Raw genomic sequence first — 15,383 nt, 5'->3', positions numbered from 1 at the left:
AGCATGGAAATCCTCCTCTGCTATAGGTTACTTCAAATAATCTTAGTAGAATAAACTAACTAGTAAAATAAAATACATTAATATGAGTTTACAATATCAATAACACTCTATAACATAAATATCTACAGCTATACCAAAACTGGAATATATAATATATATATATATATATAAATAATATATATATAATATATATATATATATATAATTTATATATAATATATATATGAGGTTGACCATTTATTAATTAATTATTATATAAATGGTCCTCTGCTGCTATCCTATATGATATATATATATATATATATATATGATATATATATATATATATAATATATATATATATATTATATATAATAATTAATTAATAAATGGTCCTCTGCTGCTATCCTATATGATATATATATATATATATATATACATATATATATATATATATATATTATATATAATAATTAATTAATAAATGGTCCTCTGCTGCTATCCTCAGGAATGTTACAGTAACAGCAGGCCAGCTGCATAAATTAACAGCCTTTACTTATTAAATGGCTAATACAACTACACTTTACTTCACATATTTGAACATACAATCATATTTGTATTTAAATGAAAAATACAAAATAATAATAATAATAATAATAATAATAATAAAATAACACCCAAGTGCATACTCTGGATTTTCTTGTGCTAACTAAAGCCGGCGCGAAATGATAAGCGGTAAAAATTGTTCTGCGCTGGCTGTGCCATTGTTTTCCTATGGGGAGAGCAGTGACATCCGACATGGCGGAAGTGCTACCCTTGGCGTGGAGCACCGCTTGAAATCGCCACCAAAGTTCAAATTATTTCAGATTTGACCTCGTCGCCGCTGACCTTTCAAAGCGCAACCAATGAAACAGCTGCAACTGTTGTTGCCTATAAAGAAATAGTGAATGGCGTTCCTTGCGCTTTAATAACGTCACCAGGCGGCGGCAATAACGCCACCAGGTGCTCCATAACGCCCCTAGGCGTTTAAAACACATGATGTGAACAGGCGGAGGCATTTAATAAGCACCTGGTGGTATTTAATAAGCGCCACCAGGATATGGGCAAGTTATTATTTAATTATTACGGATAAAACAATCATTTGTCTATATTTATTTGGCTTTAAAGCCACATCTAAATGAAATAAAGAGCAAAGACGTCTGTGAGTTTAAAGGTTATTTATTGATAATTAAGGCACAACTGTACATCAGCAACACAGAGCTGATATTTAACACCAGTAACAGTGAAGACTTATTGGTGGCTTGTCAGTGCGGGGCAGTAGTGTAGTCGTGGTCATAGTCTGGTGGGTGAGTGGGTGCAGTTGGTGAGCGTATATATGCTCTTATCCTGGTTAATGTGATACTTGTTGATTTCCATTAATGCATTAGAATAAAAAATTAATTCATATGCACCCTATTATATTTTATTAATATGAGCTTGTTTACAAAATGTGTTGACATGTGCCTTCTCAGAAAGTATTCAAGTATTACAATTAACATTTGACTATTAATCAATACACTCTGCCAGTTATTGATGATGTCACCGTGTAACACTCAGCTGGTCTCAGTGACCTCTCCACCGCTTGTCAAATACAGACGCGTGAGTGATTAACAGGAAGCAAACAACCCGGTTCCACTCAACGTCAGGTAAACAACATACCTAACAATCAGACACATTTCAAACCTCTTTGGTGACACACATGCAGTCAGACCATCACAGACACAAAACATATAATATAACTCCATACACTTGTTTGATCTATCTCTATGCAGAAAAATTGCATATTAAGGACACAACAAGGATTTTGTCACGTTTCCCAGAAAACGTCATCGTTAACACCCTGCTACAGCGTTTGTGCACAAGAATAAGGCCACTTCAGTTTAATGTAATGCATCCTGGTATGTCACTACCAAAACAGAAAACAACACACCTGTATTACTACATTTGCAGTGCAATCATTGTAAAGTTAATACTCTGAAAAGCCAAGAGAAACAAGTGATGGTTAGAAATTTGCGGAGAGGGAATTGTGAATGTCTCCAGTTATAACAGTATGTAACAATCCTGCAGTTTTTGACTTAAATATACATTTTTTTCTATTCACCATAATCCTCTTTTCTCTATTTTAGAGTTTATTTCAAGTCTTTCATTCCCTTCTACAATCTGACCTCTCGAGATTTTCTCAGTGACAGTTTTGGCATTTGGGATGGCATTTCTGATTGTTGACGTTGCAGCGACATCCTCCGCTGGTGTCTCCAGGACCCTTGGAGAAGATCAGAATAAGAATTGTCAAACCTTTGACTTACATAAGTAAAACCGTTTTTTTTAACCATTGTGTTTTGGATTTATGCCATGTTGGAGAGACAATAAAAAGATATTTGTAAGGGAAAGGGTATGACAGGGTGCCACAGGGCGATATAGAGGGCTATAAAGAAATAACAGACCGTAGAACGCAGTGATTGACCAATCAGAATCGAGTATTCAACAAAGTCGTGTAATAAAGGTTTATAAATTCCATTCCACATATGCAGACCACCAACACAATATGGCTCCTAAATCACAATTTAAAAATCCAAAGGGTGTAGAAAATCGGGAAGGTACATTAAGAAAGAAAGATGCCACGAGGAAAGAAAGAAAGGTGGAATTTCTTACCCTAGGTCCCCAGCGGGGTCCTCTGGTTACCCAGCAGATCTCAGTGTGACAGACGGTGCAACGCAGCCAATCACATCCATCCCGCTTTTGCACAATGATGCCACACTGGGGACAGTGCATAGCCTCCCCTGACTGCACAAGAGTCTGTTTGTGAGACAGGAAATGAGTGTTAGTTTCTGTTTGATCTATAAATACGTGGAACACAAAGCCACCTATCTATAGATAATAACACATAATCTCTGTACTTAGACATGGATTGGCCATACCAGTGTTTCCAAAAAAAATTTCTAGCGACCCACTTTTTTTAAAAATGACAGAGAGAAGAGCAAATTTGTGTGTATATTAGCAGTCTTGACCATTTCTACTGCCATTTCTGCATCACCTTATTATTATCTTGAATAGGTAATAGGATAAATCCCAACTTTGTTTTATGCATGTGTTATTGAAAACATATACACATGTTAAATACTTTATAAATGAGACCAAACAAATGCATTTATAATGAGTTAACAGGCTCTCGTTGTTTTCCTCTCATCAGTAAAACAAACAGAATGTATGCTAGCCTTTCATATTAGATTTAATGTTATAAGTAGGCTACAATTACCTGAACAATATGAACATGCAGGCCCCCTCGTGTGGCTCAAAGGGGGAACTGCAGATTTAATGTTAAATAATAGACTATGGAAGAAATTCTGCTAAATTATTTGGCGACCCTTATAAAATCTCCTTCGACCCACCTGTGGGTCCCGGCGCAGTCAATCACTGGGCTATACCATTGATAAATTCAACTAATACTGTACATGTAATAGCAGTTCCAAAAACAGTGATAAACAGCTGAGAGGAGGTCTCTCTCTCCCTTTCACTGCACACACACATTGACATATAGATATATATTCTGTATATATAGTGTATTACAGCTCGCCTTTAGTAGATGTGTTGTCCTCCTGGCAGCTGAGTCATTTATAGCGCGGGCTGCCAGATCATCCTGGTATTGCTTACAGTTCATTCCCTCATGGATAGACTGAGGAGAGAAGATTCATAGAAACAGGGACAGAAAAAGAACGTCAGTGAAAGTCTCTGATGTATAAAGATAGAAACACTTCTGTCTTTACACAGCAGTGAGCCTGAAGGGAACAGACGGATTATAAACATGTGACTCGTATCACTTGCTTCTTTCAAAGGACTTGTTGTTATAAATAAGCTCTGACTAAGTGATTAGTACACGGTGCAGTCTTTACCCCAATTTGTACCATAGCTGTTCATTTATTCATATATTTAATGCACAACCCCACATAAAAAAAGTACACCAAGACAATTTCCTAGAAACTATGAGAGTAAATGATCAAATACTGTATTATTTGTGTGTAAATACTGTTTATATATTTCATACCTTGCAAATCAGACAGTTGTGTTTCCTGCACACGGGGCAGTGGAAGACATTGACTGTGTCCTCGTACACACACCAGCCCGGACAGTCTGGGGTGGCACAGTGGTAGCTGCCCTCACATCGAGACTCTGCCACCGACAGGCCTCTCTGCAGCCAGCGCTCGTACTCCTCTGGTGGCACCAACTGTAAAGGAGAAAGGGGTAAAACGTGAAGGATTAGTTAACCCTAATAATGATACTAAGAGATTATAATCTGAGTTGAAAAGAAAATAAACGCAGGTGAACACAACACCAATGAATTCTGAAGAGGAGGACATTTTCCATTGTACTTTTAACACAAGCCACATATAGTACCAACATATACATTTTGTTTGGTAAATGATGTGTATACAAAGTTATCATTTTCAAGACAAATACTGTATGTAATGTCTAGCAGCTTGATTAGCTGGCATTTCAAAGCCCATGTTCTACTTTCAACTACACATCTTGCTCTTCAAACTAAACCATTGTCTTCACCAGTCCTAGCTGTACCAGTTTATTTAGAAGCTAGGGAGGTTGTCTAACAGTTACTGTTGCTTCATATGAAGGATGTCCACAGGGAGAGAGGTCAAAGTCTGGGCTGAAAACAAGTAGCAGAGCAGTAGCCCCAGCTACTTGGCTGGTACTGACAGTGTTGAAAGGAGCTTTTCGTGCTAAATTAAAGAGGACCTATTGTGCTTTTTACCTTTACTTTAGTGTGTTATATAGTTTTATGTGCATGTAAAAGGTCTGTAAAGTTACAAAGCACAAAGTCCACACCAAAGGGAGTTACTCTCCCCCACAGAAATACTGCTCCTGAACTGCCTGAAACACCTTGCTTGAAGTCCTGCCTTTTCTTTCGTAACGTGGTGATGTCACCAAGTAACACATTTGCATAATACCTGGAAAGTAACACATTGCATAATACCTGGGGGCAGGAGCTCAAACAGAGCGTTTCAGACAGAGAGTGAGAGAAAAATAAAGTGTTTTTGAACATTAAAGCATGTAAACATATTCTAGAAACCTAAAATGCAAGTATGAACCTGAACAATGAGCATAATAGGTCCTCTTTAAAACATAATGTAGAGTAAGATTGATTTACATAATACTACCTACTAATATGCCAGTTAAAAAAAGGTACTCTTATGTATGAGAGTAAATACTGTATTTGTTGGTGTTACTCACAGCTCTGATCTCCCTCTCCTGCAGGGAGCAGGCACAGGAATATGTGTCGTCTCTGTAGGGACAGGCCACCTCCGGCTCCTCGCTCAGCATGATGACTGAACCTAAGCACTCTCTGGGCAGAAATACACACACAGACACAGGCTAAAGAAAAACATTTCCACTTCTTCCTCATCCCACTAGCAGAAGCAGCTTTTTTTTTATCTTACCTGCAGAAACAGTGGAGACACTCCCTCAGCAGGACGCCCTCTCCAGGCCGCAGGTCCACGTAGCAGATCCTACAGTCCACAGGCTCCGGGTTAGGCAGCAGGTCCTGGCCGTCCATCATCACTAGCCGGGCAAAATTCTCCCTGCGCTCCTCTTCCCTTGCCTGGCACAAGGGGGTGGTGTTGTTGGAAGGGTTAAACCTATAAACCTTTTCCTTTAAGTTTTTATTATAGGGGCACAATGGCAATGCGTAACATTCAAGTATTGTAGTATTGTCACAGTACAGACATGCACACACATTGTGTATAAACATTTTATTTGAATCTGTTCCACATAGTATATACAACTAACAGTGCAAAATTAACAATCAGGCTGATACATTCAATATAGTGGCAATCTCTGCTGTTTAGGAGTTCATTAAAAAGTCATCAACAGTGAGCATGATTATCCAGCTGGATGGTCAATATAAGGAAAAAGTCTTTCATAACCTTTTCACTAGAGTTTGACCAATCTACATTGCCAGGGGCTTGTACCACGAAGCCAGATTAGTGGGTTAGTCAGATGTCTTTGGGCTTCACTCAGGTTTTCCGCTATCGCAAAGCTGGCTGACTTTTAACTGTGTTAGATCACCATGGCAACCTATGCTGCGAGGCTGACCTGCAGGTTGACTTCAGAGGATTAGATCAACACCTGTACATCACGTCTACAGGATCCTGACAGGGACAAAAGAGTTTACAAGTAGTGAAGCCAGGTAACCCCAAGAGAGTCAGACTAAGTTGAGCTTGCTTCGTGATACAGGCCCCGGGGCCAAAAAATATTTTATTTATTATAAGTTTATGTGACATAAAAATCCATCTTTTCCAGGTTTTTTAAAACTCTCATATGTTAATATCGGCTTTTAAAGTCCAATATCTGTCAGAGGCTCTACTTTTCACCAGAACAGAGTTGTCAGAATTTTCATAAAATGTGTAATCAACGGTTTTCTCTACTGTAGAATCTCATGAACATGCAAAACCACCGAAGCCTATGCCACTACCTGTTTTATATATTTGATCAAAAATAGGCTGAAATAAGCCTTAAATAGGCTTTGATGGTATCAGTGCATCTCAAATGAGCTCTTTAACCTACATTCAACTTCAGGGTAGAAATAACAGAACCATATGCTTTCAATTCAAGCACATAGATGTACAGTATAGACATACAGTAGGCTTGTGCATAATGATTTCTCATGTGATCTAAAAAGTGAGTGTCTGGTGAGTGCAACGGAATTGATGCTATAAGTTCAAACTGTCTGTAAATGACACATAAATAAAGATGGAGTGTACATGTGCCTGTGTCTGTGGTTGTGTCCGAAATCATTCACTCATTCACTACTCCCTACTCACTATCCAGGGACTTCTATGTAGAGGACTATATACAGTAGAGTGCTCATCAGCCAAATGAAAAAACACTTTTGGACACTACTCTGGTCATTTTCTCGGTTAATTATGTCATTGGTGTCGCACAATTAAAACATGCCAGATCAACGACTGCTGGTATGATGCTGCAGCGCAATGCATGATGGTATGTAGTGCTCGGTTAGTGACCATCGTTGTCCACTACTTTTCACGATGCATTGTAGGATACTTTGAGTCCAGTAATAATTCTCACTATACATTCGGACAGCATTACAAAATGGCAAACTCACTATATATAGTCCACTATATAGTGAGTAGTGAGTGATTTTGGACACAGCCTGTGTGTGTGTGCTCAGTAGTCCTGGTCCAGGTTATACAGGAGTGAGTTGTTTTGAGCCCCAGCACTCCTCAGCACCTCTCTTCTCCCTTTCTCCTTCAAAAAAACAGAGACAAAAGAGAAGAGAGTCAACCTGAGAGGGCCTGCAAATTTGAATTCAAGTGTCAACTTTGAATCAATTTCATACTTCCTTCTACTCCATATTTGGAGCCCGGTGTGGCCTTGCAGCTTTTTTTTTACTAAAATGTATTGTATTTTGTTGAACCCTTCTGTTCAATTGCAACCAAATTGTACGCCAAATTAAAAAGTATATATATGGGTGAATGAAGATGTTTATTCACACATACAGCAGGTGTTTGATTGTACACGTAAGACTGTGGGTGCACGGGATGCTTGGCGGTACAGGTGTGAGAGAGTTTTTCATACCTGCTGGTACTGTCTGATGGCCTCCTTCTCCTGCTGGATCCGTCTGAGTTCCAGTGCGTCAGGTCTGTATCCCCCCGGGACGACGTAGCTCTCTGGGCGGTTTGTGCTGCAGATCTCACAGCCCGGCCGTGTCGGTTTGTTAATATAAGTGCAAGAAGGGCACGACCAACCCTAAGGCACAGAGTAGTGAGGTAAAGAGTATATTAGAGCACATTTTATCAAAACATTGACCATTCTGAGCTGTATGTGAATAAAGAAACACTAATTAAACCACCATAACTGCTGTGTACTACCTGGGAGGAAGCTGTGTTGGGGCTCATTGCTTCATTGAGTTGAGGCATCTCTAGGTTGATGAGATCTCTGATCTCACTGACGTTTCCTCTCTCCGACCCACCTGAAACATTCATGGAGAAAAAAGGTACCTAATAAGCAACCAGTGATATGTGCACCCATTAAGTTAATTAACGGTTTGTGCCTCTATGCACAGTCTGTTCTACTGACCGCCGTTGTTTATTTTAATCCATAAGAAATAGGTCTAAAAGAATTAACACTGCAATGTCAAATGTAATACGTCATTTTAAAAAATTTTTCAACAAGAGTTTATTTTATGGCTAAGCACATTTAAATTGGTCTATTCTACTTTTTCCTTTACTGTGCACTGTTATATTCTTGTGTGTCACTACACTAAGCCCCAGGCCACACTGGATGCATGAGCAGCGCGTGACGGCTATCTCGCGTGTGGTGTCCACACCGACTGCTGCGCTGCTACTGCCATCCATTTCTTTCTACATAGAGTTTGCCTTTCATAATAGCCATTCCATCAAAACTCTAGATGGAAGTGTTGAGTTAAAAATAAATATTTGTTTTTATCATGGCTGTGACATATTCTACAGGTATAGACTGTAGTACAGTAATGCTGCTGGCATGATGCCAATATACAGTTAATAGAACATTTTCACTGTCTATTTTTGCTGTGAGCCGCGCAGCACACAGAAAAAATAGGCGAGACCTCGAATCTCTAGAAACATGGGCGCCGAAATAAAAAGCAAAAGGGTCCCACGACACACATCTGCTGCTCACGCGTCCTGTGTGGCCTGGGTGTAATGTAGAGCTTGAGGAGCCAACATCTAGCAGGGGCAGTAATTCTTTTTACATTCAATTTTGGTAGAATTACACTACTTTTGATACAACTAAAAAGACTGTGGCGTTATAAAGTCATGCTAGAAGAGCATATTGTTCGTTTTCAATGCAAAGTTCTCAATTCAACGGAGTTGCCGTGCCGTGATATTGTCCTGGTATTGTTGCAGCGTCTGCATTTTCTTACACTGCACTGCTCTTGTTTTGTGTTGTATAGCTGCTGAAAATAGGTCAGGTCATAAATATGTTAGAACTACAAACGGAAACATCTATAGGCTACTTATTCTACCTACTACTAAAAGAGTTTATGACTTACAGAGTATTATAGTCATGGGCATTAATGGTGATGGGAAACAAATTACACTGGTATTACCATTTGTTGGGATCCAGGTGTATCAATCCTTTAATGTGTTACTGTCTAACGCACTAAATAAGAAGGTATAATCTCATTTGAGCTCAATGAAATTGAAAAGTTAAAGCAAATCTGATCTGACACCTGTCACAAACCCACATGCTAATGCCCTCACTCACCAGTGTTGCTGCTGGCATGGAGTCTAGGAGGCAGGGTGGTGTAAGGCCTCCGGTCCAGAGACGAGGGGCCGTTTGCAGAGGTAGCAGGGAGGGTGGGAGGAGCGGGGAGAGATAGAGATGGAGGACTGCGGAGGAGGGCGCTCTCCTGGTCCTGCTGGAGGACTTGGAGGGTCAAGCGAGCGTGACGGGCCGACAGGAGGTACAAGAAGGACGTGTCACCGTGCTGACGAACCCCATACGAGGCCAGAGAGCGCTGGTCGGTGCACAGACACTGGCCAATCACCCAGCGCTGCACCCGCGGGTGAAAGCCGTACTCCAGAAACATCTGAGGTGGTAGAAGAAAGAAAGTGAGATAGAAATTGAAACCTTTTAGACAGACTATTTCTTTGTGGTTTTGGGCTATACAACTACAATTTACTGGACATGATTCTCAATGAAGAGGAGAAGCATTCTTCAGACTAACCTGCTGTTTCAGTGCGGCGGTAGTCATATGTGGGAAAACTTTCACAGTGACACAACAGGACGAGGAAGAATCCTCAACTGCAACAACCAAGCTGTTAAGATAAAATGAAATACGAGCCATTGGCCACATTGTTTGTATAAACTGTGTCATAATCTGCTTTATATGACATTTTAAAATATAAAATGTAACAATTATTGACCATCAGTCATGTTTTTGAAAATAGAATTAATGATGATGATGCTCCTACTTGATTTCAGTGTTTTCATCGTCTCCGGCAGAGGGCTGAATCTTGAGTGTGGCGTGTTGTCGGGCGAGCGTGGCGGCAAAGTCCGAAGCAGACTTCATGTCACCTGCTTCTATGGCTCGGGTCAGCTCTATGCAGGTTTCCTCTACAGATGGACACACACACACGTACGTACATGCACAAGGAAACACAGACAAGCCCACACAGGTGAACATACGGGCAAGTGTGTGCAGAGGATGTTGCCATACCTCCAAACAGCCACTAGAGGGCTAAAATGATTCAATGAATGAATGAATGAATAAAATGAGTGAAGGAATCAGTGAATTAGTTACATCACATCAATAAAAAACAGATTATTTATATTGGAAGGAAGATGTTCAGTGTACACACCTGTTCGTTGCAAGGCCAACGTGTTCTGAAGATGGAGACCATCCAGGGGACGCTGTGGACCGTTATCTTGAGGGGCAACTGCCAATGAGAAATGTTGAAAATCAGAAAGAAGCATTTAGATGAACAAATGGATAGAAAACACAAGAAAGAAACAACAATCATCTTTCCCACGGTCTACAAAAAAAATCTCCTATTGTCTAAATTGTTCTGCCTGTAGCTGTAGACTGAAATATTTAACCAGTGAAGATCGGTGAAGATCTGAACCACTTCCTGAACCAGTCACGCAGTATGTCCGGGCAGCGAGGCTTCGGACGTCATCAATGACGTCATTGGTCTAAAATGATACAAGCCTCGATACGCGCGTCACGGAAAACTTCCTGGATTACTCGACACACGCTCCGAAGCCTCATCACAGCACGTAACATCACTACCCACTGGTCTTAACAGGGACACTTTTTTAGTAGAACAGTAACATAGTAAATGGGCCTGAGTTTGTGTTACAGCCACTGCTGCTAACTTAAATAGTCTTCCATAAGGCAGTTTTAATCATTCCACAATTACATATCATTTTTTTTCATCCTTCTTTTCTTTTGCCTTATCATTCGCGTGCATGTGAGTGAGTAAACAAGGGCGTATTATGTAAGTAAGCACAGACCAATTTATTGAAATTCCCCCTGAAGCCAAAATATGAAGCTTGGTTACAGTGGTTGAGACTGACTGTGGTGATGTTAACAAGCATTAAAGAGGGCAGTGAAAACCCCTTTTGTTCAAATAAATAAATAAGCTGCTTGATTCGTCAAGCTCAATTCGCAGAACTAAGTTCACTAAAGGGCAAATGAATTGCACCAAATCACACACAACAGGGGTTTCCCATAACGTTGTACTGTAGGTTTGAAAAGGCTCATAGGATCCTGTGAATTATCTACATTGTCCCCACCTTTTTGCTGTGGTTGTTATCTAAAAGGACAACGAGTATTTGGCAAGGGCGACTGACCTCTGTGTGCTTCTCTCAATGACGACATCACCACCGTAGCCCATTCCTGGGCCTCCTGCTCACAGCGGAAGTTGAAGCTGATGCGGTCGTGTGGAGGCGCCGCCAGACTCAGCTCGTGGCACTTTGGTGACTTCACCTCATAGTTTACGGTCCTCAAATCAAACTCAGCGATGGTCTGGGAAAAGAGGAAGAGAGAGCAAGAATGAGAGGAGATGAGGTAGGACAAATTGGGGAAGGTAAATGAATCATAGGTTACGTTATGCCAAAATGGCAACCATGTGCGTGACTGCATGTGTGCACTTGGTTTAGAAAAAAAACATGATTTTAACATTCCCTTAACAAATTTAAATATGGATGCACTGCTACAGTAATGCCAGAATGCCAAAGTAGAGAGGCCATCGCTCAACAGAGGAGGAGGCCTAAGGCATCACCTGTCTTCCACCTACAATGCTGTCCTGGCATCCCTTCCCAGGAGATTAAACAACCATTCACACTTGACCTCACTGGACAGTCATTCACACCTGGCAATTAAAGGCTTTGTATGGAACTTTCCTAAGCTGCTGAATTGTACTGCGTGCTACACTGAGAGGTGTTTCTAACATTTTCCAACCAAGTTTATGATGAGTGTAGACTAATTATTCAAAACACCTCTTAGTGTAATGATATACAGCCTCCAAACCATAGCATAGAGTTACATCTAAAACAGTTTAAACAAAAATATATATATATATTTACTTCATGGATGTAGCATTTATTGCAGAACTGTTGCATAAGACTGCATTTGTTTTAGCTAGGTGTACCTAATAAACTGGGACTGAGAGTAGCTATATAATAACACTTGTTTTGTTTTTTTAACAGTATTTACTTTTATGAGTGCATTTTGTGACACTTTTTTTGCATTTTCTAGTAAGAGCAGGGTTCAGCTGCACATTAACATCCTCCAAAGGATGGATGCTTGCAGAGACAGTGGTCTAAACCCTTGTCCTCTCTGCCAGTGATTTCTAACCTGATGGTCAGGAGCCCTCCAATGTATGAGGGGTCTCTAGATGATTAATAGGGTGATAAAGAATAAAAAGCAGTTATGCTAAACCAAAGTGTAGTATCTTCTGATTTTTCCACTATTCTTATCTTATTTCCTGTGTAATACTGGACAGTTTGATCTCTTTAGGCCTGTAAGAAACCTGTAATAAGAGGTTGTAAGTAAGCATTGCTTTACAGGGTGCCAAGCAGTGCTGAATTACCAACTGGGCAAACTGCCCATCGCCCCTGACCTTCATGGTGCCCAGCGGCTCCAAGTTCACAGTGTGGCAATGACTTTGAGGTTATTGCAAGCTACTTTGATAATATGTACCAAATAAAAGCATGTGTATGCATCCAATTTTGAGGCCCTGTTTAATAAAAGGAAAATTAATATTGTATTGTTTCAGTTGATATTATGCTTATATGTTGCATATTCCTAAATAAACATGTGCTGCAACAAATAAACAAAATAATCTGGACCCGTTAACAAGCCAGTAAGTTTGGAAACCACTGCTCTAGGTGGTCCCTATCAGTGGTGGAAGAAGTACCCAGATATTTTACTTAAATAAAAGTAGCTATACCACAGTGTAAAAATACTCTGTGCCAAGTAAAAGTCCTGCATTCAAAAACTTACTCAGGTAAAAGCACAAAAGTGTTGTCATCAAAATATACTAAAAGTAATAAAAGTATTTTTATTCAGAATAATATCATATCACTGGATTATAGTTATTGGTGCGTTTATGTGTTCACTTTAATGTTGCAGCTGGTAAAGGTGGAGCTCATTTTAATTACTTTATATAATGCTAGGTACTTTAATCGATAGTGATATAAACTCGGGAAAAAAAGTTTGGAAACTTGTGTTCTTTAGATTATTTCTCTGTTGTTACAATGCTAATTGGCATTGTATTTTACATGGTTGGAAAGCCTGTTTATTTACCTTCACAGTGATGTTCAACTTGTAAGGATCATGCATTTTTCTTGGGAGCTACCTAAATAATCAGCTGTGCTGCTCATCCCACAAATGCATGATCCTTACAAGTTGGACTTCATTGTGAAGGTCAGTAAACAGGCTTTTAAACTATGTAAAATACAATGCACATTAGCATTGTAACAACAGAGAAATAATCAACCAAAAACAAATTTCTTTCAATTTCTGTCAACTTTTTTTTCCGAATTTATCATCATTTATTAGTTGATTTATATTTTGTATTATTAATCTGGATCGACAAAAGTAACTAAAGCTGTCAGATAAATGTAGTGGAGTGAAATGTACAATATTCCCCTCTGGGATGTAGTGGAGTAGAAGTATAAAGTAGCATAAAATGGAAAACAAGTAACTCGAAATTTTACTCAAGTACAGTACTTGAGTACAATTATGCAAGCAAATCCTTGCATAATAAGTGTTCTTGTGGACATCATTTTAATTAAACTGGCGTGTTCCCCCACTCAATAACCGCATCACAACAAGCACCAACACTACTACTACTACTGCTGCTGCAGCCACAGTGTGAACTCACCACACTCCGGCCAGTCCCGCTGCTGTCCTGCAGCGACAGCCGGAATTCCCCGGATTTCCCCGGGTCCATGCCGAGCTGAAGGCGCAGTGACTCATCACCTGCTCCAGGAAGACAGAGCGGCCGAATCCCAGAATGGCACACCGACACCCGAACCGACATGAGGACGGTTTGGCAGCCGAGTTGTGCTGCCTGCGAGGCCCCATAGTGACTGGCTGGGAGGAGGGCGGCGGCGGCGGCGGCGGCGGCGGACTGGTCCGGTGTGTAGCCGGGACTGGTGTGAGTCCAACCGCCTGAACTCAGCGACATACTGCCAACAGACTCATGTAGAAAGCACACCGGTGGGTTGTTTACCTCCTGTTGTTACTGAGAATCCTTCCACGTTGTTTTGTTACATTGTATCAAGTTCGCTGGATGTTTACTGGCCACACACTGACAACAGGAAGCAAGTGCGTTCGATTCTGGAACTGTGTTTGTAGCGACTTCCAAAAAAAGTGTTACATTAGCTCCAGCTAGAGGTTTCACTTCTCTCTCTTCTTCCGTTTTACCTTAAAAACGTCCTTTCAGGCAGGTTTCTTTTTTGGCTGCGAAGCTATGCTATAACAGTACTCTTCTTCGGCATATCCCATTAGCTTTTTCTTACATCAAGGTTATTGACAATAGTTTGACACACTGGTAAGTAACGCTGAGTGTGTTGTTGTTGATGCGTATGCTTTCATTTCAGTATTGCGCCTGCGTTGCTTGTGGGCTGTTTTCTTCTTCTTCTTCTCGAGTTTTAAAGGCAGCTTGCATCCTAGTGTTGCTTTACTGCAACCTTCTGGAGGTACTTAACTCCTACAGTGTCCGGTTTGTTATTTTTTTTTATTATATTACTTTTATTCAAAATTATAAACAGAAATATTTTTTATATTATTATAAATATTTTATTTTTTTATTATATATTATATATATATATATATATTATTGCATGCCTTTCAAGAAATTATTATATATAATGTGAAATTTGAGAATATTTAATGAAATCCTGAATATATGGAATGAAACTCTGAATATATTGAATGAAACCCTAAATATATGGAATGAAATCCTGAATATATGGAATGAAATCTTGAATATATATATTTCATGCAACTAAAAAGCGTTTTCTTCAATTACTGGTATCCTACCTGACAATGTTAACAAAGACCGGTTGGATGCTACCCTATGTGTCGTTCAGATTATTCTCCTGTGTCCTATTCTTAATCTAGTCACTATTACCTCCTCTTTTCTATTTCCGTTTTTCTCAAAATACCCTTTCTACTTAGAATTGAATGTAAATGTCTTCCCCTTATCTCCTGATCCCAGTGTTGTTGCCACTCTTATTGATTTTCTTCCATACAATGTCTTTTCCCTCTGACTTTAATACAGATGTCTATGTTTTCTTTTTAACAACTTGTTTGGCTAGTTTGGCTTTTATTACTCTTGAATGTG

At 39.8% G+C, this 15,383-nt stretch overlaps 1 protein-coding gene across 1 annotated transcript; it reads right to left on the bottom strand.

The window, feature by feature from the left end:
- Positions 1-1,181: 1,181 nt before the first annotated feature.
- shrprbck1r (sharpin and rbck1 related) lies at positions 1,182-14,690 on the bottom strand. The gene is made up of 14 exons (XM_037756918.1): positions 13,917-14,690; positions 11,380-11,554; positions 10,386-10,463; positions 9,999-10,140; positions 9,752-9,842; positions 9,289-9,613; positions 7,914-8,014; positions 7,621-7,791; positions 5,463-5,623; positions 5,257-5,368; positions 4,058-4,237; positions 3,590-3,688; positions 2,668-2,811; positions 1,182-2,278 (listed from the first exon to the last, which is right to left on the bottom strand). Exons 1-14 carry the CDS (start codon positions 14,220-14,222, stop codon positions 2,198-2,200), a joined length of 2,166 nt encoding a protein of 721 aa, XP_037612846.1. The 5' UTR covers positions 14,223-14,690; the 3' UTR covers positions 1,182-2,197.
- Positions 14,691-15,383: the final 693 nt, after the last annotated feature.

This window comes from Sebastes umbrosus, chromosome 21, assembly GCF_015220745.1.
Source record: "Sebastes umbrosus isolate fSebUmb1 chromosome 21, fSebUmb1.pri, whole genome shotgun sequence".
Taxonomy (NCBI): Eukaryota; Metazoa; Chordata; class Actinopteri; order Perciformes; family Sebastidae; genus Sebastes; species Sebastes umbrosus.
The sequence above is the reverse complement of the archived record's forward strand: the minus strand, read 5'-3'. Positions and strand labels throughout refer to the sequence as shown.

What these genes read in the sequence shown, in the direction of transcription:
- shrprbck1r (XM_037756918.1), bottom strand. Translation starts at nt 14,222, where the DNA reads ATGTCGCTGAGTTCAGGCGGTTGGACTCACACCAGTCCCGGCTACACA. An exon ending in CCAACACAGCTTCCTCCCAG is followed by an intron (nt 7,792 to 7,913) that starts GTAGTACACAGC and finishes TCTGTGCCTTAG; the next exon opens with GGTTGGTCGTGCCCTTCTTG. An exon ending in CCATCAGACAGTACCAGCAG is followed by an intron (nt 5,624 to 7,620) that starts GTATGAAAAACT and finishes CCCTTGTGCCAG; the next exon opens with GCAAGGGAAGAGGAGCGCAG.